The sequence below is a fragment of the Corvus kubaryi genome, unplaced genomic scaffold, assembly GCF_017639235.1.
Source record: "Corvus kubaryi isolate FWS band 111438036 unplaced genomic scaffold, C.kubaryi_AGA036_p1.0 37249, whole genome shotgun sequence".
NCBI classification, from domain to species: domain Eukaryota; kingdom Metazoa; phylum Chordata; class Aves; order Passeriformes; family Corvidae; genus Corvus; species Corvus kubaryi.
Window position 1 is genome coordinate 3,426,846 of NW_024581072.1, and position 22,761 is coordinate 3,449,606.

At 40.1% G+C, this 22,761-nt stretch overlaps 1 protein-coding gene across 2 annotated transcripts in view; it reads left to right on the forward strand.

Moving 5' to 3' along the window:
* GAK (cyclin G associated kinase) overlaps positions 1-21,421 on the forward strand; it is a 68,261-nt gene extending 46,840 nt beyond the window's left edge. For both annotated transcript variants that reach the window (XM_042023483.1, XM_042023484.1), the window contains exons 23-28: positions 6,562-6,696; positions 7,018-7,137; positions 9,769-9,981; positions 11,909-12,057; positions 13,212-13,388; positions 15,940-21,421. In XM_042023483.1, the coding sequence (XP_041879417.1) occupies positions 6,562-6,696; positions 7,018-7,137; positions 9,769-9,981; positions 11,909-12,057; positions 13,212-13,388; positions 15,940-16,041 (896 nt within the window). In that variant the 3' untranslated portion in view covers positions 16,042-21,421. The remainder of the gene's footprint in view (positions 1-6,561; positions 6,697-7,017; positions 7,138-9,768; positions 9,982-11,908; positions 12,058-13,211; positions 13,389-15,939) is intronic.
* The last annotated feature ends 1,340 nt before the right edge of the window (positions 21,422-22,761 follow it).

Here is a 22,761-nt window from a genome sequence, read left to right on the forward strand (position 1 = left end):
TCATTCCTCTCTTTCTGCATAGGCCCTTCCCATGGGATACAATCTTTTAAGAACATGGGTCTCTGTAGGGTACAGTCCCTTAGGAAGAGATTGATATAGGGGTGTGGTTCTCCCAGGGACTGCAGCTTTTGCCAGGAACCTGCTGCTGCATGGGCTGCTCTCCCTGGGCTGTGGCTTCATCCAGGACATATCCACCTGTGTAGCGTCCTCCACAGGCTACAGTGTGAATATTTGTTCCCCTGTGGTGTTTCCCGTGTGTTGCAGGGCAATCCCTGCTCTTGGCATCTGGAGCACCTCCTTCCATTCCTTCTCTACCAACCTTAATGTCTGCAGGCCTGTTTCTCGCACATCTCTCCCTTCTCTTACAGCTGCTGTGCAGTATTTTTTGCTTTTTCTAGCATGTTTTCTCAAAGACATCTAGTCTGGGAGGCTCAGCTGTGGCTTGTGGTGAATCTGTTGGAGCTGGCTCTTTCCAACAGAGAAGCCCAGGCCTCTTCTCCCACAGACACCTACTTAAAATGTGCAGATAGCTAGGAATGGTGGTATCACACACCTTATCCTGAATCTAGAATGATTTCTTCCCAGGGCTTATTGCATGCAGCTTTGACTTGCCCCTCCTTGTTTAGCAGTTGCTCTAGTTGACCCTGCCTCTGAGTGACGCAGTCTGAGTATTAGCTACAGATAAACTGGACAGAAAAAAATGCATTATTTGTCTGACTGACAGAAGGGCTTCTTCTTTGAAATAAAAGGCTACCCAGCTGACTGCTCTCTCTACCATATTATTAATCATTATATTCCAGCTGTGCTTGATTCTGCTGAGAAGATTCCACTTGCTGCCTCCTTTGCAATGTTTTTGTTCTGTCCTGTAGATAGTAACAGCCATATGTTTCAGTTGTATAGTTGCCAGTTTTATGCCACTATTGCTGTCCCTGGGTGAGGTTACCAAACATGAATGTTTTGCTCAATAGAAGATTTTATCAATACTGATCTGTGGAGCATTATCTCCAGCAGACTCTGCACCTGGGATGGGGCAACTCTGGATGCAGACAGACTGGGGAATGAGATGCTGGAGAGGAGCACCATGGAAGGGGACCTGGGAGTCCTGGTCGATGGCAAGCTGAATGAGTCAGCAGTGCCCTGGCAGCCAGAGAGCCAACCATGTCCTGGGGGTATCAGGCACAGCATCGACAGCTGGGCAAGGGAGGGGATTGTCCTGCTCTGCACTGGGGAAGCCTCACCTTGAGTGCTGAGGGCAGTTTTGGGTGCCACAATATAAAAAAGACATTAAGCTGTTAGAGAGTGTCCAAAGGAGGGCCATGAGGATGGTGAAGGTTCTTGAGGGGAAGCTGTATGAGGAGCAGCTGAGGTCACTTGGTCTGTTGAGCTTGGAGGAGACTGAGGGGAGACCTCATTGCAGTTAAAACTTCCTTGTGAGGGGAAGAGGAGAAGCAGACACTGATCTGATCTCTGTGGCGACCAGTGACAGGACCCAAGGGTGACAGGCCTGAAGTTGTGTCAGAGGAGGTTTAGGTCGGATATCAGGAAAAGGTTTTTCTACCAGAGGCTGGTTGGGCATTGGAACAGTGGGAAGTGGTCACAGCACCAGCCTGACAAGGTGCTGTAGAAGCTGTAGAAGCGTTTGGAAAACACTGTTAGGCACATGGTATGATTCTTGGGGCTGCCCTGTGCAGAGCTGGGAGCTGGACTTCATGGTCCTTGTGGTTCCCTTGCAGCTCAACATATTTTATGGTCTCAGCCAAAATTTAACTCACTTGAGAGGCAGGACCTCTGGAGATACTCTAGTTGATGTGCTTAAAGCCAGGGTCAAGTAAAGTAGGCTATTCAGGACTGTGTCCTTGCTGATTTTTAGTATTTCCAGGGCTGTAGACTCTGCAGCTGGGCAACCTATGCCAGTGTTGGAGAGATCTTAGAGGAAAGAAAGTGTTTTTTAATGGAGTTCCTTGTGGTTCAGTTTGTGCCCATTGCCTCTTGTCCTTCCACTGGGCAACACAGATAAGAGTCTGTCTCAGTCTTTTTTTGTTTATTCACATTAAGTATTTTTACACATTTATAAGAGTGTTCCCAGTTCTTTTCTCCAAGTTTAATAGTACCAGAACCCCCATATCAGAGAGGAGACAAAAAACCCTTTTATGTATTAAAGTGGGGAAAAAAATTACAGATTTCTGTTCACTAAATGTTTATCTGCAGTCTTAAGGAGAACAGCATCAATATTCAGCTGTTAATAATATTTGAGCAAGTACAGAAAAAAAAGGAATATTTTTACATCTAACTTCAATGCTTATTGTTTTGTGGTTACTCCTTCTGATTTTACTTGATAGCTTGCGCCCCATTAAGTGCGTTAGGATACCTGCTATTTTAATGTAATTTATGGGGCTTTCTGTCAACATAGGAAAAGATACTTAAAATGTACCCATTTTCTCTTCAGCCTGCTGTTTTACACTGTTTTCCCAATATTTCTCTATTGCTATGCAGTCTTTAAAAACCATATGGAAGTGGAGAAACTGGGGTAACATTTCATGCTTTTTTATATTTATCTTTCAAATGGGAGCTTTTATCTGTGTTTAGCTGAAATGATGTATGTATTTTAGTCTTTAGCATTCTATCCGGTTGCAGTTACCAATTTAATCAAGTAAGTTAGGAATATTAAAAGTTATATTGCTTTTAATGTGAATTTGTGAGTCCTGAAAGGACAGGATCACTAGTAACTGGAGAAGAAAGGAGAAATAAGAACATGTTCTCAAATGACATATTTGGAAGAGTTGTGTTAAGTGAGCAGAAGACAGTGCAAACATGAGGTCATTAAAGGGAGAAAAAAAGTTAGTAGTAATGGCAGTGACCATTGAAAATAAGCTGCAGTAATGAGATTTGATCAATCTGTTAGAGCAGTTTTATAAGTGTCTAGAATCGAATTTTAGTGGTGGGTACGCTTTGTTAGTAAATGATTACTAGACGGCTATAGATACCAGGAGAAAAGCTGTTTCAGTGAACACAAGTTCAAGACACAGAATTTTAACCTTGTATTTCTCAAATGTTGGCTTAAAATTTAAAATCACAGGGGTTTTAAAATGAAAGATAGTTCTTTGTGCCAGTTTGGCCAAATTTAGAAATACATCCTCTGAGAGAAGGCACAATCCCACCAGGTTCAGGAAAAAATAAATTTTCCTCGAAGGAAAGTGAAAGAGATAAAAACTATTTATTTAACAAACACATGGGAAAGGAAAATAATGCTGAATAATAAAATCTTTCGCTGTGGGGGAAAAACCTGGGAAAGTGTTAGAGTCCTCCCTTTGGTCTCCTCGGAGCTGGGGCTTGGCCCAGGGCCAGGCCGTCTGTGCTCAGTGGAAAGCCCTCCCAGTGTGTTCTGATATTGAAGCAGTCCAGCAGAAAAGAGAGAAAATCTGAAATTCCAGAGAAGGAAAAAAAAGTTCAACTCTCAGTCTCTCTCCGGAGAAAAAAGTTGAAAAAGTGGCCAAAAGCTGACTGGAGAGCCACAAGCCAGGTGCTTCCTCGCTCTCCTGCTGCAGCTGGAAAAAGAGTCGCTATCTCTGTGTGACTTTGAACAAGCTGCAAACTGCTTTGAAAAAGTTTTGCTCAGTTTTTCCTTCCCCCTCTCAGGCTCAGTTTAAAGGCATTAAAAGGCACAAAAATTAATTCCTGGGCGTAGGCAGCGATATGGGATACACATCATAAAGTCACCCCAAGACATTCTTATACAATATCTGGTCTCTTAAGGTATTCTGTCCTGTAATAGGAAAATGTTGTGCTGTTGCTGCTAAACAGCTGTGCATTTACAAGGTAACTTAATTTTCTTTTGGATTTTTCAAGTAGCAGATCATCTTTAATGCAGGTTGAGTCAGGAATATATTTCCCTCGAAGACAGCACAAGATCTAGGAGGCGATCAAAAGAAACCAGAGTGATCAGTGTAGTTTTTTCTTGAGCAGAAGTTAGTTTCTGTGAACTTGTGTTCTCAAACAGGCTTTAGACAAGGCTAAAAAAACTTGCATCATACTAAACCAGCCTCTTGGTTCACAGAAAATCCTGTTGTCGTCTGTGATTAAAGGATTTCCTGTAGACATGACAAGTTAAATAAAGAAAACCTTATGTGAAGTTGTGTGTAGGATATAGTAAAATGCAGGTCTCTTATTTTGGGAAGCTGGAAAGTGTGATCTGATTACCACCAACTTATTCTTGCATCTTAGCTTAGTTTGAGCAGTGTTAGTAATGAACACAGTTCTTTGCCCTGACCTCCAGTGGTTCATTGCTGTATGGCTAAGGAGTATCAATATGCATATTAAAAACTTGAAACAACCAGGTTTGGGTCTGCATGCCCATGATCTTAGTTGCTTCCATTTTTGGAATACTGAGCTATAGTTCATGTTTTACCATTTCTTCAGATATGCTGCGCCTTTATCTTAATGTGTCTGTATGAACTCCAGTGTGCCAGTTATAAAAATAGGGAATCATTATGTGGTCTCATCATACCTTTTCAGAATATGTAGAAGTCAGAGAATCATGTTAATAACACTTTTTCTTGATGTTAAAATCTGACATATAATAGTGCCCAGGTTTTAGAACTAAACAGAAGATAGCATAAGAATAAAAAGTTTCCGGAGGAATAGGTTATCTGATAGTTCAGTATATTGTACATTGCATGTTTCAGCTTTTTCTGGTAAGCGTAGTGGATGTATATGTGTTTTTACTATTAATAGTGAATTTACTGCTGTGCGTAGCAGTAGGCTACTTCCTGCTTAGTTCAGGGTGGGGGAGGTGATGAACTTGACTGCTCTTAAGCCAACTGTTATAAAACAGCTCAATTTCCACAGTATGTTCTCGATCTTTCAAATGCACTCAGCTGTAATTTAATTTATTCTTATTTCTCTCCACTTGTATTCATAATAGTTAATTTTATGTGTTGTTGTTAATTTTCTTATGCCCCTGTAAGAAGACTTTCAATAGCAGAGATTGTAGAACAAAGTAATTTCTAGTCTAAAAATCAATATTAGTATTAATTCAAGGCCTGCTAAACTTTTGGGAGCGGTATATGATACAGCAGACTTCTGAGCTGGTGAATAGGTCCTGGTTTATAGCCTGACACTGCTGTTTAGCAGATAGCTGGGGTCCTGAGTATTGAGGCAAATACGTACTGTTTCTCTCGTGGTTTCAGAGGCAGGGAGATGAAGCTTGGGTGTGGAGAACGGGCTGGAAATGGTGGGTACTTCTTGCATTTTATTGTGATGTTTTCCTTCCCATGCAGCAGAGAATACTGCTGAAATACAGGCTTTCAGCAGATATTTGTGCGGTATTTGATGTGCTTCCTTTGCAGCTGTAAGATCTAATTATAAATAGTATTACTAGATTGAGGTACTGGAGGGGTATTTAATTTGCTTCTAATTATTTCCTTGATTAAGAGGATTTGATATCAATATTTACAGAATGTAAAGTTGAGAAGCTGAGACAAGTGAAAGGCTGTGATGTAGTAGTTGAAACAGTCAAACCCTCAAAATGTCATTGCTTTTTTAAGGATGAGTGGGTTAGGGTTTAGAAAGTTATGTCTGTGAAATGTCTTAGAGCACCACTAAATATTCTGGCTTTACTGAAATATCACCTCTCACTGTAGCACTGACTGTTGTTGTAGCATTAAAGTAGGGGTTCCATTCAAGAGCTGTCCTGCTTCACTCTAAGTCTCCAAAAGCTGTGCTTAAGAACAATGCTCAGAACTGTCATGCAGCTTTGAGCGTTCCATACATAGCATATCTCGTTCTGAGGATGGCTCACCTCACAGTATGTGTGAGTGTGTAAGTGGAGAATCATTTGCAAGCATCAGGGATGGCAGTTATACCTTTAGGTGGGATGTGGCATTTTCCAGGAGTTAGTGGCAGCACCTTGCATGCTTTTAAATACGGCTTTTTCATTTAGATGTCATGGTGGGTTTGTTTTGCATGTAGAAGAGCGATTTTTATCCATGGAGCTAGAGATTCTTAACCTTTCCCCAGAAAAAAACCCATTCTTCCTGTATCCTGGTCTTCAATTCTGTGCATTTGTTTGTGTGTTACACCTAAAAGGGTCTATTAGTTGTCCAAGAGGCCCCTTTGTCACAAGAGGCTTAGGTTAGGCATACCTGCAGTTTGAACTGACCTGGCTTCACCTGTGTAGCACCCAGACTGCTGAGTGATTAAGAGCACCATTCATGAAGCACTGCTGCTTCCCGCTTATCTGCTGTGTTGTCAGAAACAGCAGCATGCGCTAGACCTGTACCTGAGCTAGTCCTTTTTGTCAGGAGACCTAAGCTGTTAAATTCAAAGCATTGCTTGTGCATGAAAATACTTTATTTATGAAGTGTGTGGGATGTTTTAAAATAGAGATGAAGGAATCCCAGTGGTAAAACCCTTCTGAGTCCTGCTTAAGACTGCACAACTGTTATCAAGAGATTTAAGCAAGCTGTGCAGCTGACAATGTGGTACCCGTTCTGTTGGAATTGGTAAAATATGTTATTGTGATGGTTTTCTTAAACATAAAAATATTTCTTTTTTCTTCTGTAGGCAATTTGACACCAGAGCCACCTAAAATATCATCATCTACAAGCCACCCAGATCTCTTAAGTGGTTGGGATTCTTGGGCAGATTCCTCAACAACCAGCAGTGTAGCATCACCACAGCTGAAGCCTGTTTGTGAAGGTATTATGAAATAAAATGTTTCCATTAGAGGAGTACTCCAGCCTGGGTCAGTTTAACCACCTGAACATGTCTTCAAGCATTTCTGGTTTGTTGCTTAAAAGCTCCTTTAGTAAGGCACTCATGTAGTTTTTCAGATTTAAGTTCACAACACAGGAATTAAATTGTTTCAGTTCTCTGTAGTAATGGTGATTCTTGTCGTGGGAAAAGATGTGAAGCAGGATGCTGGGGAGGTTTGCATGAGGCATTGTGGAGATACTACTTTTATTCTTTCCCTCAATTTCCAAACAGACCAAGTACGTGATGTGTTTTCTTATTATTCAGGCCAAGCTTTTACCACCGGAAGCCAGTCCAGTGTGTCTTCAGGTCTGTCTTTCAACCAGGCGAAATCTCAGAACTTTGATCCTTTTGCTGATCTTGCAAATCTGGGATCTGGTCTTCCAGGTGAGATCTTACTTTTTTAGACTATACTTAGTGCTTCTACTGTTTGATTTGCTTCTTGTACCAATAAATGTTACTGACAGCCTATAAAGGTAAGTTTTTCCTTTTAATTCTTAATGACCAGCTTGAGGTATTTGCTGAGAGCTGGTGGGTAACAAGAAAAGATTGAATCTTACAGATATTGTGTGAAACATCCAGAATAATATTTGAGAAGATAACTACAGCTAACAGTGATATAGAAACAGTAAAAATAAGCAATGCTTCAGAATCTCGTTGAGATGGTAAGAGAAACCAGGAGTTACTGATTCAATAAGTGAGCATGAGGTTTCTTACCTTGCATCGATTAATACTGTTCTCAAAGGATTTAAAATGAAAGCAGGATTAAGTTAGTTAAATTTGTTAGTTCCAAAGTGACAATTGTTTTCCTGTTAGCTCAGTACTTTGAATTCAGCGGACTTTCATAGCTCTGCTACTCAGATCTACCGTGTCTGTAAGATGAGCACAAAGTAAACCTCTGTGTGCACACCAGTACCAAAAGCATTATGAACATTTGTCAGTTTGCAATGGAGGGCACAAGGAGTTCTGGAAGATAAGACACATTGCAGAGTAACTCCCATTCCAGGGTGTTTTATTGGCCTGAAATTCAGGAATTAGTCCTGCAGCATTCTCAAAAGGGCTGGAAAAAGGAAGGGCAGTGAAAAGAGCTGAGGTCTTTGCATTTCAGAACCTATACTACCATAACAAATGTGACCAGCTGCCCAGAATACAAGGAATGATTCAGAACAGCCTAGTGTCACTGAATTGCACAAACCTGCTCTTCCCTTAGCTTGGAGCCTGTTGCTTCCCTGTTGCCTTGGAAGTTAGTGTTGTGTATTGAATTGAGTACCAGTGGAATTCTTGTAGAAACACTAGGTAACATGCAGTGTTTGACTTCTTGTTGTTGCTTGTGCATAATCACTGCCAAAATTCTGGTGTTGAAGCAGTACCCATGAGGCTGCTTTGCAGTAAACAATTTTCAAAAATTTTCTAGTTTAATAACTCAGGTTAATACAGATCGTTAAATATACAGATAGTGTGACAGTAAAAAAGGTCAATTTATCTTTGACTTGAAGATGTAGGTATAGCCTACACTGAATCCAGTGAAAGAAATCACACTAATTTTAGCAGGACTTGGGTCAATTAATTATTCTTTCAGTTAGCTTCCAACAGGAAAAATGACTGCATTAAAAAGTAGCCAGATGTCGTTGTCCTAGTTAACGTTTGCAAGCTTGAAATGAATTTTCAAGTCGTCACAAGAACTGTAATTCAGTTTTGGAATACAACTGGAATGCCCACACTGTGTTGTATTTTTCATGGGAGTTTTTTGGCTTCCTCATACAAACCATTGTTCTGGAAGAAAATTTGAGAGTTCAGGCTGCTTAATTATGAACTATATATAAACCCAAAAGAAACAGTAGCTAAAGCTATATAAACCCAAAAGAAACAGTAGCTAAAAGTAGTTAATCGTGGTGTATTAGCATAGTGGTAGGATACCAATAGTGGTAGGATACCAATAGTGCTCTGTCCTGGTTGGTGTTATCACACTCTTCCTTAGGAACGGTCTTGTATCTGAAAGTAGGAGTGTGGTGTTGAAAAGTTTCTGTGAGCAGTGAGGCATTGACTTCTTCTACAGGAAGAATTCGTTGACCTTGGAAACTGGAATAATGAACGTAGAATGCTTTGAAAGAATAAGAGAAATAGAATTTTTCAGTATGCAGGGTTATTTGCTCTGACTACTAACAAATTTTTTTCTGTAAATTTCACAAGTTATCAATGACTGAAAACTGAGTTGACTGCAATTGAGTGATTTCATGAAAAAACAGTGCATTCCTAGATGTTATTAGGTGTTGTATTGCAACACTGGGTTTTATCAGGTGTGGTATTTCAAGATACAGTATGGTATCTCGTACATGGCCCTGCGGAGACATCGTCTTGTGCAAGTTAGAACTACGAGCAGCCGCTACAAAAGAAGAGGTATCAGGAGAGCTGAAGTGTGAGCAGCCATTTTTGAAAGAGCAAGCCAAGTTTACATTGCTGTGCATACCCAGACAAGCTTGGCCTATGCCACAGCAGGGTGGTTAATGTATCTCCTGCAGGCTGCTGTGCTTTTCTTACTCATGTGCAGTATTCCTTGTCAATGCTGCTGTAGAATAATCTTCCCATCTTCCTTTGAAAGCATTCATTTGAAAATAATATCAGCCTGTTACCTTTTTTTGTAATTAGTTATTTATTGTGCACTGCATGTTACCAGAAGTATAATGAAGTGGGAGACAGAGCTACTGTCACAACGAAATTATCTACTGGCCTGACACATACCTGACCCTTCAGATAAGGGTGCATGTTTTTGCTAAAACTGACGGTCAAGACCTTGAGTTGTAAGAGAAGAACTTTAGTAATGCCTCCAGCTCCTGCCATCCAAGTTACTTGTTAATGAGACTCTTAACTTCATTTTACCCACACTTTCCTGTTGTATTTTGTCTTGTATGATGGTATCGCTGTGAGCTATGTGGTTATATGTCAAGACCAAACTGTCCTACTCGTGTTAAAAGGGTGACAGGCACTGAACTGACCAACTAACTTAGTATTTATTGTTAGGTTCATCCACTGGTGGACTTCTGGGTAGTGGATTTAGTCAGAAGACTGCTCCATCTCAGAAGCTGGGAAATCAGTGGCAGAAGTCCCCGAAACTACAGAGTACTTCATGGCAGTCCCGGACTAAGTCCAGCACAGCAGCTAAGCCCAACTACACAGTAAACTTGAGTGTTATTGCAGGACGAGAAGAAAGAGGAGTCAGAGCCCCAAGCTTTGGTAAGTTTTCTGAATGCATATTACTTGTAATGTCCCATGTTGTCTTGGTTTTTGAGACAAAACTTCAGGAGGAAACACTCTGGAATGAGTGTTGCTCCCCTTTTCCTCCATCAATGAGACAAATGGGTCACAAGGAGTGAAAGTGGGATAAAGAGACCAAACTTTTTATTAACACACAAACAAAACAGGGTAGAACAGGATAAAAAAAAAGCAAGCTCAAAATACAACAAATTCTCAGAGAGGGAACAGACACCCGGGCTTGGACCAGCCGGGGCCGCACCTGCAGGCTCCCTGGACCGGCAAGGAGGGAAGGGAGGCAGTGAGGCAAGAGGAAGGGAAGGGAAAAAAGAACAAGAAAAAAAGCCAACAGAACCTTTTCCCAGCTAGCTGGAACACAAAGGGAACCCAGAAAAACAGCACAGCGCTCCTGAGCCGTTGGGCTGAAGGTTTCCACTGCCCCCTCGGGTCCGTGGCTCTGGCCCCGGGTCCATCTTAAAGGCACAGCATTCTTGGGCATTGAGTGGATGGTTAAGGAATAAAGCGGCTTCATAACATCACCCCAGGACACGTGTGTAGTTAGTTAGGTGTGCTGTTACCTGCAGAAGCGCTTTTAACTTCATATTTTTATTTACATTTAAGTTGTGTCTAGTAGAAAACAGAAAAACCCTTGCCAAATTTGGTATCCTGCTTTTCCAAAGCTATCCCAGTACGTAACAGACAAGCTGAAGATGGCACAAGTGTATGCAATTTTGGGCATAAAGTCTCAAGGCTGTAGTAACTTGCCCACATGCGCAGGGGTTTTGTGTCACTGGTTTAGAGTAAATTTGATCCATCGGGGGAGGCATGATTGATAATGTTGCTTCATGTTAGCCTATTTGTGATACACAGGTAAAGGGATACAGTGTTTTTCCTATCTGAAGCTAGAAGTAGCTAGTCTTGAGAAACATTGAGATTAAAATGACTGAAAATTCTTGTGCTTGAACGAGATACAGGGACAGGACCAGTCCTTTAAGGTGTTCCAACTGAATAGGCAAACCTAGAGTTACAGGGATAGGCTTGGCCTCTTTTATATGAACTTTATTGGTAAATTTTATTTTCTGGTGGTTGGTATTAGGATTATGCCTCCCTTAAACTGGCATGTAAGTGAATAGCAGGTACTTCTTTAAATTGAAATTATTCTGTTGATCCATATCTGGGAAGAGGTGTCAGGAGAGAGAGGCAGTGGGCATAGGCTGCAGCATGGGAAAGTCTGTAGAACAAGACAAAAAAATCAATTGGCACAATGAAATGCTGAAGAAAGATGGTGTAGTTCCTGTCCCTTGAAAACAGATGGGCCTCAGCTGAACAAGGATCTAACAAATATGCCTAGGTGTCATTGCTTTGAGTGGGGATTGGACTAGACAACATCCAGAGGCCTCTTCAAAGTTGAGTTATTCTACAGTTCTCTGAAATTTGTTGGCTCTGTAATGAATATTCATGTTGGTGTTTTATACCTTCATTACTTTGTGTAAGTTTTGACGTACTTAGGTGTTGACTACATGCTTTGAATGAGAATATCGAGTATATGGTTACTTGAAAAACTGCCGCGTAGTATTTGGAACTAACTTAGAGTGGAAAAATGGAGCCATTTCCAAAATCATGGATAGTTGTGTGCTCCCTCAAATCTACTCAACTGTTTTAAAAAGGAGGGCATGCAACCATTTAGTCAGAGGTTAGCATGTGAGGTTGTCTGCTCTGCTGGACTGAAAGTTTGTTAATGATCCGTTTTATTTCTATCCATCTTAGTTTTGTGGCATCTGTCATCACAGAAGGGTATTTATCATGGTAGTGATAAATGCCATCCAAGTGAATATAAGTGCAATATATTTCCCCTGTAAATGTATTCTCCTGTGGAACTTTGCATTTAATGTTTTTTCTCCTTTCATAGGTCAAAAGCCAAAAGTTTCAGAAAATGACTTTGAGGATCTCTTATCTAATCAAGGATTTTCAGCAAAATCTGATAAAAAGGGACCGAAGACAATTGCTGAGATGAGAAAACAAGAGATGTCTAAAGATATGGACCCCTTGAAACTCAAGGTTTGTTTAACAGTGATTTTAAGTGAAAATCTGATCTTATGCTTAGAACTGCAGATAACAGAGCAGAAGGATACAATGACTAACAGAGAAACTAAGGGTCATGGTTTAGAAAAGACGGATTTAGCTGATAATACAAAAATATACATTAAAAATGAGGCATGTGGGAATAGCTGTCTTCAGGGTGACCATGTACTTTCACTTTCTGGTTAACAAGTGCTGCTGCTGTCCTAAGATATTACTAGAAGGTGCAATTCTGGAGGTAGGCTGTGTAACTAGTTTGGGAGGTGTTCCTTGCTGTTCAGATTTTTTTTGATGCTTTAGTCATTGATAACTTCACATATTAATACACTTCCTGTTTTGTGGTCTTTATGGGTGCTTTAGAAAAGTTTGTAAAAACTTCAGAGGGATGCTGAAGCTTGTTTTCAGAAAGTGTCCTTCCTGAAGAGAGAGTGCATAGCTTGTATGGGTAGCTTTTAACACAAATCACCACAGATGGAAATAAGTACAGATATGTACAGATACTCTATCACTACTGGTGATAGAGGGCAGAGATTTTCATACTATGTAAGTGTTCAATGAAAACACTGCATCCCTATATCATGGCTTGAATATTGCTGTTAAAGTCTGAAAAGTTACTCTGATTGACTTCGGGCATATCTCAAAGAACACTTCCATTTGTGCACCTCTGCAGGTTGCTTAAGTAAACATGAAATATTAATAGACTTGATCTTTTGCACAAAGCTTGTACAATAGAAGTTTTAAAATATATTTACACTTTTGTACAAATCAAATAATACTTTCAATATGCATGCCCTGGCAGGGACAAGATGAATGTAATATCTAATTGTAACAGATGTTTTTAATTACTCCTGTCAGTTCTCTTGCCATTACATTTACAGGGGTTTGTAACATGTAACTGTCTCATTAATTTCTCTTGCGGTAACTGAATTTCTTCAATAAACTAGTTACAGTGAGCTATTCCCTAGTGGTAGATGCAAAATACCACTTTTGGGTGGCTAAGACAATTGAATGTGGGGAGTGAGTGCAGTTGGACAACTGTACTTGAGTCGTGATCATACAGTCTTGCAGAGAGTGAAGATTATATCTGTAGAGGCTGAGAATGCATTCACTTCTGTATATTCTGATTTTCCCAGATTCTTGAATGGATTGAAGGAAAGGAGAGAAATATCAGAGCATTAATATCCACTCTTCATACAGTGCTTTGGGAAGGGGAAAATAAGTGGAAACCAGTCAGCATGGCAGATTTAGTAACTCCTGAACAAGTAAAGAAGTACTACAGGAGAGCAGTGCTTGTGGTTCATCCTGATAAGGTGAGTGTGTTCCTCTGATCTTCTTTATTTTAGAAGGAATACAAACTGCTTTTATCACACCATACTGGTTACTGGCAAATGCCTTGCTTTTTGATCAGCAGCCTAGATGTTCTTCAGTTTGTTTCCAATGTCTTCTGAATCTACCTACTGCATTCAGGTAGCACAGGATTATTCTTGTCATCCTGACACAGCACGGAATTCAACAGAGAAGTATTAACAAATGAAAGATCCCACGAAGGTTGTACTGAGCACCAAAGTCAGTCATGCTGGGTTCTGACTGACAGCTGGCAGATTTCATGCTGTTTAGTGGAATCTGTTTCATTTCTGTGAGCTGATACTTCAAGTCTTTTAGAACTAATATGGAAATTCAGGGGCTGCCACAGCAAAACTGGTAGGAAAAACCTGCCAAACCTCATTTACTAAATCATTTTTACTTGCAGAAGTAAACTTACTAGAATGAACAGATTATTGAATGAAAAATATGTAATGAATATTGCATTGCAGTTGTCTTTTTAAAAATACTTAATGCATCCCAATGTATCAAGGTAGCTTCTTGTTCTGAGCAGTTGCATTAGATATAAAGATAAGTATTGGATATACCTGGTTTGAATTTTCAGATTTGCATTCACTGGTGAGTAGTAGTGTAAATCCTATGTTATCTGTGAGAAATGAGACAACTCTTAGAAAGATTAATTAATTGAAAACAGAAAAATCGAAAAATTACAGAAATTAGAAAAATATAAAAATTTGGGATCCTATGGCTCAGTAGATGGTATGCCCCAGGAGCGCAGGGATCTGAGATCTTCTGGCTGAGACAGCACTAGACCTCAGGTAGAGAAAAAGAACTTGCAGTGCTGGGCTGACTTTTAGCTGGTCCAAAGTCAAAAAAAAATTACTAATAGCTCCTTAATAGGAGTAGGCTTTTAACACCCAGCACCAACGTCTCCCACAGCTGGTCTGGAGAGAGCAAGAGGGGAAAAGAGACCCCCCGCCTCTCGGCTTCATCCTTTTTATAGTTTTTGCGCTGCCTCCCCCCCCCCCCCAGCCCGCCCCCAGCCCGCCCCTTCGGTCCAAAGCGATTGGTGCTTTCCCTTTGATGGATCATCTCTGTCCACCAATGGCTCATCGTTGTCGGGGGGGGGGGTGTGGTATTAGTTGAGATAAGGGGAATACCGTACCGTCATTAAAATTCAGGTATTCAGGTTGCCATTGAGCTTGCCTGCAGAGTAATAGCTCTGTAGCTAAAAATAGCTGCTGGCTATTAAGACTGGGTGGGGTTTTGGCCTTGGAATCAGAATGCAAGTCCAACACATCTCAAAACACTTGTAAAAGTATACAGTAAACACAGGAAAGGTAACTCTTACGGTGTGTAGGTGGTTTGAAGTTTGAGAAGGGGCAAGTTTGTGATTTTTAACTGGGAAAGTTTTAACTGGGAAGGGTGCAACTCTCTTAATAAACTACTTTGAACAATTGAAAACACTGATAATGGAACTGGATTTTTGTACCTGGGCTGATGGGTTAATTGTAGCATTCAATTTAAAGATAATTAACTCAAAATTAATTAATTAAAGCACTTAATATGCAAAGACCAAGCACAAATAGGGATTTCATGTATGACATTATCTTGTGTCCATAACAGAAAAAAACATAACATTTTTTGGTTTTTTAATTCCCCCTGTCCCTCAGTGTTCTTGGCCATGTGACTTCTTCCACCTTTGTGGTGGTTTTTTAGGTGTTTTCTTTAAGCCCCTTAACACATCAGGGTCAGAACACAGCTCTCTTTAAGCCGTATTTGTCTTCCTTGTTCTTTTATTCTGCCACTTATCCATTAAAGCACTCTCTAAAAGGGTGAATAAAGTACTGCAGGTGGCAAAAGCTAAGCAGCAGGAGAAGGGGAAGGATACTGGAGGGGGCTCTGGGATTTCCTTTTCATGTTGGAGAGAACCATCTTTTGAGACTGGATCTTTATTAACCACAAGGGTTGGATTGTGTTGGCGCAGAGTCAGGGCTGCTGTGAAACCGGCAGAGAATCAGGGGCATACTATCTTTGAGTATGGAAGCAAACACACAGGAAGTGCTATGGCAGTTATATTGAGTCTTAACATCATTCACAACCAGCAACAGATTTTTCTCCAGGGAATCCCATTCAAAAGAAGTTGTCTTAAATAAGACTCAGATTTTATTGTTGTACACTACTGCAAGATCTCTCAGGAAGCAATTCCAAAAATTACTTAATTTGATTAGTAAGTAATAATAACTAAAACTATTTATGAAAAGAACAGCTTTGAAAACTGTTTTTAGTTAAGTTTCAATTATTCATGAATTGTACTGAAAGCTTGAAGATAAAGTAAGGAAACCAAGGATTTGGATTTGTTTAAATACTCATGGCAAGCTTTGGATAAGGTTGGAGAGGGTTCTGTGCCTGTAAAATTATATTCACAAAGTAGTCTGCAGCTGTTGAATAAGTGCAAATATAAAAAGAGTGGGATATTTCCTAAGTGACCTTATTCCTTATATTTTTATGCTTATGGTACCTTCTGTTTGTTTCCAGGCCACAGGACAACCTTATGAGCAATATGCCAAAATGATCTTCATGGAATTGAATGATGCATGGTCAGAGTTCGAAAACCAGGGATCAAAGTCCCTTTTCTGAAGCTTCACCTTTCACAGAACTGCTTCCAGAAACTGGAGCTGAGCATTGTTATGACTCCATTGCACCTGAGATTTATGAAGCGCTTTTCCATGATTTCAGCACAGTTTCTAGTCATGCACTTAAATGTGGGGATGTATTTTGTAAGATGTAGAGTACAAAGCATTACATAGATGCATTAAGACAAAAGCTGCTGAGTACCTGTAGAAATCACAGTCTGGGAGTAAAGGTTTCTCTTCAGTTTTGTATAAGAAAAATTGAATTTTAATGAAGCTAAATAATTCCTGATAGGCTAGTATTAGTTATAAATCATTCCAACTTAACTGATCTTTGCTGTACCTCTACCTTCCCAAATTTGTCTGTTACTTTGAGTAGTTTTGTGATTCAATTTTGATATTTGGTGCCTGTCGCCTTAGTTAGCAGCAGTGAATTTGCTTGGCTTATTTCAAACCTAAGGGTGTATATTTTCATCTGTATTTTATATAATCAATCTGATAATCAGTCTGTAAATAATGTTTTCTGGTAATATGTGTGTTCCCTACACATAGAGTAACAGTTGTTTAGTCAAAAAGACACCACATGCGGGAAAGTCAGACAGGGTTGTTCTTGATGAAATTTTTTTTTTTTTTTTCATATCATGAATCTCAAAAGAAATTTTGACTCTTAACGTCTGCATGTTCCTGCTGTTTTGTTATTTATTGCAGTACTCTGACCTGTGCTTATTTTCCTAGTTCTTTAAATGGTGTCTCTTGCTTCTGAATTCAGTGGAATGTTCCTTTTCGGATACTCTGATAGAAACAATGTTACTCTGAAACTTGAAGTGTAAGCACAAACCTTTTACTGTGCTTTGATTTGTCTGAGTATTAAATCACTCATTATCATCTGGAGAGCATTTAAAGTGCTTTAACAAACGTTTTGCTGCATGTTTTAACTTCTGTATTTTTGAGATACGCATGGCATCAGTGCATGTGAAAACATGGTGTGTCTTGGTAGACTGTTGAATTTCTGCTCACCTATTTCCATGCACTGCTTAGTGCAAGATGAGTAGAGACACAACGTGGTAACAAAACTTGCCTTGTTTTCTCATCCCTGTTCAGAAGGCACTTTTTCACTAGTGCTGGGGTGTATGATGCAAACGACCAATGACTGTTATACTCTGTGTAATAACAAAATGCAATTTTCATATCAAGTTTGAAAATGTTGAAATTTAGTGCTGGGGTATTAAATCTTCAGCAGCAGTCTCTTAATACCGTGCAGTTGGGCATTCAAGGGGATATTTTGATCACTTGCCTTTTTATATATTTTTGCATGCTTAACTGAGAGGGAAGCTGTATTATTAGCAGCTGAGCAACATCTGAACAGGAAACACAAGATTCTAATGCCACCTGAAAGGTGTGTTGGAAGAGATTTTCCACTGCTGCGCCAGCCTGAGAGCTGATGGGTTAGAGTCTGCTGAACATTTGCAATGTCTAGTCTCTAGCTCTGATAAAACACAGTTACTTATTAACCTCCGATCAAAGGTTTTGTTTGTGTATATTTGCATATATATTCAGCTGCTGTGATTTTTTTTTTTTTTTTTTTTTTAAGATGAAGCTAGGATCAGTTATGGATCAGGAAGGTTATATATTATTCATAGCTGCTGTTGTATTTCAGTTACTGCTTTGAAGCAGTCTTAAATCTCAATAGATTTCTTCATAAAAATATGTAATTTGCTGTCTGATTTAAAGTAAGAGTTAATCTTTTTTCCTTTGGACACTTCATTAATTCTTTGTATATGTGTTCTGCATCCATGGAAATTAAAGGCTTCTGCTGGTAGGATAGGTTTGTGGGAGACCTGCATGGCTCTTTACAGTTCTAGGGCAAATCATATCTAGTAATAGATTTAAAAGGATAGATGCAGATATATAACAAATTTGTAGTGCTATATACAGTTGAGAGATAAAGCATTTCTGAAGGAGCTGCTTAGAATAGGGAGGGACTGCTTTAAAAACCCATGTTCATTCAGCACGTACAGGCAATTTAATTCTGAGGCATACATTTTTAATTGCTCTTTTCTTGAAATATGTGTTTAAAAAATTAAAACATGAAAATTGGGAGGAAAATACCTTCCTCTGCTGTGTGTATTTGGTAGCATTTTCTGGATGATGTCTACACTAATCTTTTTTAAATTTCTCTAGTCTCGCTTGCAAAATCATCTTGAAACATCAGAGGAGAACCTTAGATGTGATTTAAGTAAGGAGGAAAACATGAGTGCAAGTATTTTACGTGGAACTGAAGATGTCTTGAAATTAGCTCTCTCTTTTTAAAATTATGGAAAATCAAGACGTTTGGCTGTGGATTCTTCCAAGAGCCATTACATAATTACTGAAACTTCAGTCAGGTTGACAGAGCCACTCAGCTTATTTTATGGCTTAGGCAGCTCTGGTTCTCAGTGGGGGAACTGACTGATTTCTGTGTCCTGCTCCTCTCTACATAGTTGAATTTTGCTGCTAAGAATCTGGGAGAGGCTTGGTTTGGTAAACCAATAAATCTTGACAATGAAACTACTTCAGGTAGGGTGTTTTGGTGTTTTGTTTTTTTTTTGTAGCTGTGCCATTTATCTGTGTTACATACAAGAATGTGCAAACAATGGGGATTTCACTAAGGTTCTGTAAGCAAACTGTAATTTGGAAATTAAAAAAAGTTCAAGTGGTGAATATAAACATAATAAACTGAAGTTTTGTTTTCTGTGAAATACAAAGCAGCATGAGGACCATTAAGTGTTTCTTTGTGTAAGGCTTTTATGTTAGATACAAGAATCTGGGAAGAGGGAAGTATATTTCATATAAATGTGTATTGAGTCTTAATGTCACTTTTATAGGAGAGGGTCATTTGGAAGAAAAAGTCCAGCAGTTGTATGAATTCATCTTAAAACAGTAGAAAAAAAATGGTAGAAAATCTGGGAATGAGGGCTTTTCAACCTTTTGCATGCTTTGTACTTGGTCTTTGTCTGTCTGCTCTATGGGCTAGGAGTGCACTCAAATGATTACACACACATTTCACTGTAGCTGTATTCTTAGTGTCCACAAACTGAAAAGCTTTTAGAATGGGCTTCAGAAAAAAATAATTAACCAGTGACTTGGCTGGATTCTCTCTTTGCTAAAAATGTATATTTTCCATTCATGTTAATTCTTCACTGCAAGGTTTTGAAGTGTTGAAGCTGTGCCCTGGATGCTGGACTTTGTATCTGCTTCTGCTGGCTATGAAGCTTCAAGCTGTTGCCAGCAGGTTGATACTGTGCGTACCAGGCTTTGCCTGTGGCACTTGATATTCTCTTGTGAAGCACCTCCTTGACTCTTGCAGCAAATCGTGGTGCCTGCTGGCCCATGTTGGTTGTTCCTCTGTCTGGTAACAGCACCTGACTAAAGTCATGCACTGTTTGCAGCCTACCAGAGCTCACTTTCCAAAAGTAAGGAGGCTGAGATGGTTATTGCAAGGAAAAAGGAAAACAGCACAAGAGAGATTAAAGGAAGAGTAGAGAAAACCACCAGGGCTCTAAAGTACATCTGAAATACTGTTTTCTGATTCTCTGTCCACTGACCTGTTGCTACCTACCTCTGCTAAAAACAGGTCTGGGCTAGCAGAGAACCTGGTTTGCAGCCTGCTTTTCCAGCCCTTTTAGAATGCTGCTGTCTGACTGTAACAGGCGGGAGTACCAAGGGTCCTTAGCTTTTTTTTCCCCCAGAAGTTTCTGTAAAGCAGGTTTAAAAAATGATTGGGCAGGTTTCCAGTAGTTACTTTTTAATTAAATTACTTGTGTTACATTGCTGTTAGATCTGGGGAGTCCAGCAACATAACTTTTAAAACGGAGATCTGTGAAGAAGAATTGGTGTGCAGAGTGTGTGTGGCTGGAGTCTCTCTGATAGAAGCAAGTGGTGTATTTTATCCTTGTTGGAGGAAATCAGTTGGTGTCTTCAACCTCGGGCATGCCTGTTTGGTGTTTCCTAGTGCTGTCAGAGTTCCTTAGGAGCAGCAAAGAGTGTTAGTGGTTAGTTAGACAAAAAGCCTGGAAGGAAAAGTTCTTCAGCATTGTTAGTTAGGTCAAGTTCAGCTATTAACTAATCAATGGTAGCTTCTTCAGCTACAGTACAGGAAACAGTACAGAACAGGAAACCTCCAACAGTGCTGATGAAGTGCATATCCTTGGAACAGTGGCAGAGTCCTTGGCGTTGTACTTGTGAGGGTAGCTAGTGCTCATGAAAAATGCCTTGTTTACCTCCATTTTCTTGGTAATTCTGGACAGTTCCTCCCATTTTGTGTTGCCAAGCACAGAGCAACAGTTTGTTTGTGAAAGCTACGGGCACAAGATTAGTATTTTGCACAAACCAAAGCAGAGTTTGAGTGTAACAGAAATCTCATCAGGCCTTTGGGGCTGCTGGGTTCTGTGCACCTTTCCACCTCCCGAGGCCAGACTGCAGTTTCCCTAGCAGTGGCAGTGTGTTTGCATACTTGCTGGCCACTGCATTCTCTGCTGCTCACAGAAGTGTTTCAGGGATAACATAAATGTGGAAACTTGTTGCTCCTTAGCTGTGTCCTTAATTGTCTAACAATAGCAGTGTAACAGCTGCTTTGTAAATAAGCTCAAATAAATCTTGTATGAGTCAGTTGACATCTTCTGTCAAGAACTTGCAGGTGATTGACCTGCGAAAGCTGTAAAAGGAATGTATCACTTCCCACTCTTTTGAGCCTGTCTCTGGTGCAGAGCAGCTCTTGCACCCAGAAGCCCAATGACGACGAGCTGACCTCTGGTTCTGAACTTGATCAATCTTGCAATGCTTGCTTAGTCTCTCTTTGGGTGAGCTTATCATGGACTACAGTTTACACTGCATTAAGCTTCCAACATATGCTCCAAAAATACGAATTCAGTAATTTTTATGAAGGATACATGTTGTCATAGAAGTTTTTATTACCAAAAGGGGATTAAGAGGCATTGTGGGAACTCCCAAAACTCTTTAGTGGAATGTACTGTATATTTGCAATGTAGATTTCTTGTAGTGATTGTCATCTCTCATAAGGTCTTGGCTTGCTCTGAGGTCCTTATTGTATTTACCTGTAGTTGTGACTGTACTTTCAATACCTGTGTTTATTTTCTGATTTGGAGTGTGTGGAAGGACAGAACAGACACTCAAGTCCTGTTTTTGCCATCTTTCAGGAAATGCAATGTACTGTGTAATTTTGCTACTAGTGAAATGAAACTTATACCTGTATGTATATAAGGTAAAATAGTCAAATTAAGCCTTGTTTAAAAGTAGATTTAATGTTTGGTACAATGTCCTTGAACAGATTATTTTGCTTTGAAATGTAGTACAATTTGACCAGTGATCAATTAAAACAAACAAAATAATTTTGTATGTTTCCTTCTTTACCAAGGGAGAAATGGCCTGAGCACCCAAAGCATTTCCACTGCCTCTTCCAGAGCGATCTGCAAATGTTAGAGAAGTGGTTCTCATTACTATGTTCAGATTGTCTGAACCTGTTAGGAGCTAAGCGGCTCTTCAGAAGTGTCTCTCCTGTTGGAGAGGTGTTGCTGCAGTGTGCCCTGGGGTTTGGCAGCTGCATTTTCTAAGTGCTTGTGTTGGGTTGAGGGGGTCCTTGCACAGGATCTGGTGCAGTGCTTTTCTGTTGCCCAGGGGAAGCTCTGGCCTGAGTGTACAGCAGTAATCAAAGAGAAGAGGGCAGGAGAGAGGACTGAGCAGCCTGTAGAGATGGTGGGGGGACACATCCGGTGCTGAAGGACTGCAGATGGCAGGAATCTGAGGGAATGTGGCATGGCAAAGGGTGAGCTGCTGCTGGGAGTGTACTGACAGGGGGCCCAGAAGCATCTTTTGGCTCCATATTCTCAAACAAGAATGGGCAAGCAGGGTCTTTCATACATTGGAACAAACCACTCAGTGACATTGAGAAAGCTTATTTTAAAGTTAAAAGCACAGAAGTACAGGATTACCATTGGGGGTCCCCAAGGGGAAGGGTTAAAAACAGGAAGGTGAAGAGAATGGACAGGTATGACCAAAGAAGTACAGGTGGAAATGCATGGGACAAGAAAGAGAAGCGCTAGCAAGCAAATGCCTTTCTTTTAAGGGGAAAGGCCATTGCTACTGGATAATGTTTTTCATATTCTGCTTATTACTTTGAATAATCTGATGGGTTTACAAGAATTTATGATAGATTACGCAGTGACAAGCTGCTAAAAGACCTTTCTCCATGTATCACATACAGAACAGGCTGCCACTTTTGCTGCTAATCAGTTTTTTTCTAACATGCAAAGATGCTGAAAAATGTATGGATACCTACTTCTGGTCCTTCACTGCAGCAAAGGAGGATAATGTTAGTCAAGGGCATCTTTCTCTGCCATATGAAAGGCTTTCTGGCTACTGTGACGTGTATTTAGAAAGACTTGAATTGGGAGAACACAGAAGATAGAAATCCTGAAGAGTCAAGCTAGCAAGTGTCAGTAATTGCACCAGGTAGGCAGAATGCATTACAAAGAAATAGCATGGCCATAAATTCAGTATCAAGCAAAACAAACAAAACAGCGTGAATGGGGGATTAAAAAAAGGCAGCAGAAACACTCTATTCTCTGGTGTGCAGAGCAGCCTGTAGCAGTCAAAGATTTCCAAGTCTGCACTTGTAGACGCCTGACCTGGTTACTGTAGTGTGGGAGAGGATATGATTTGCCCTGCCTCA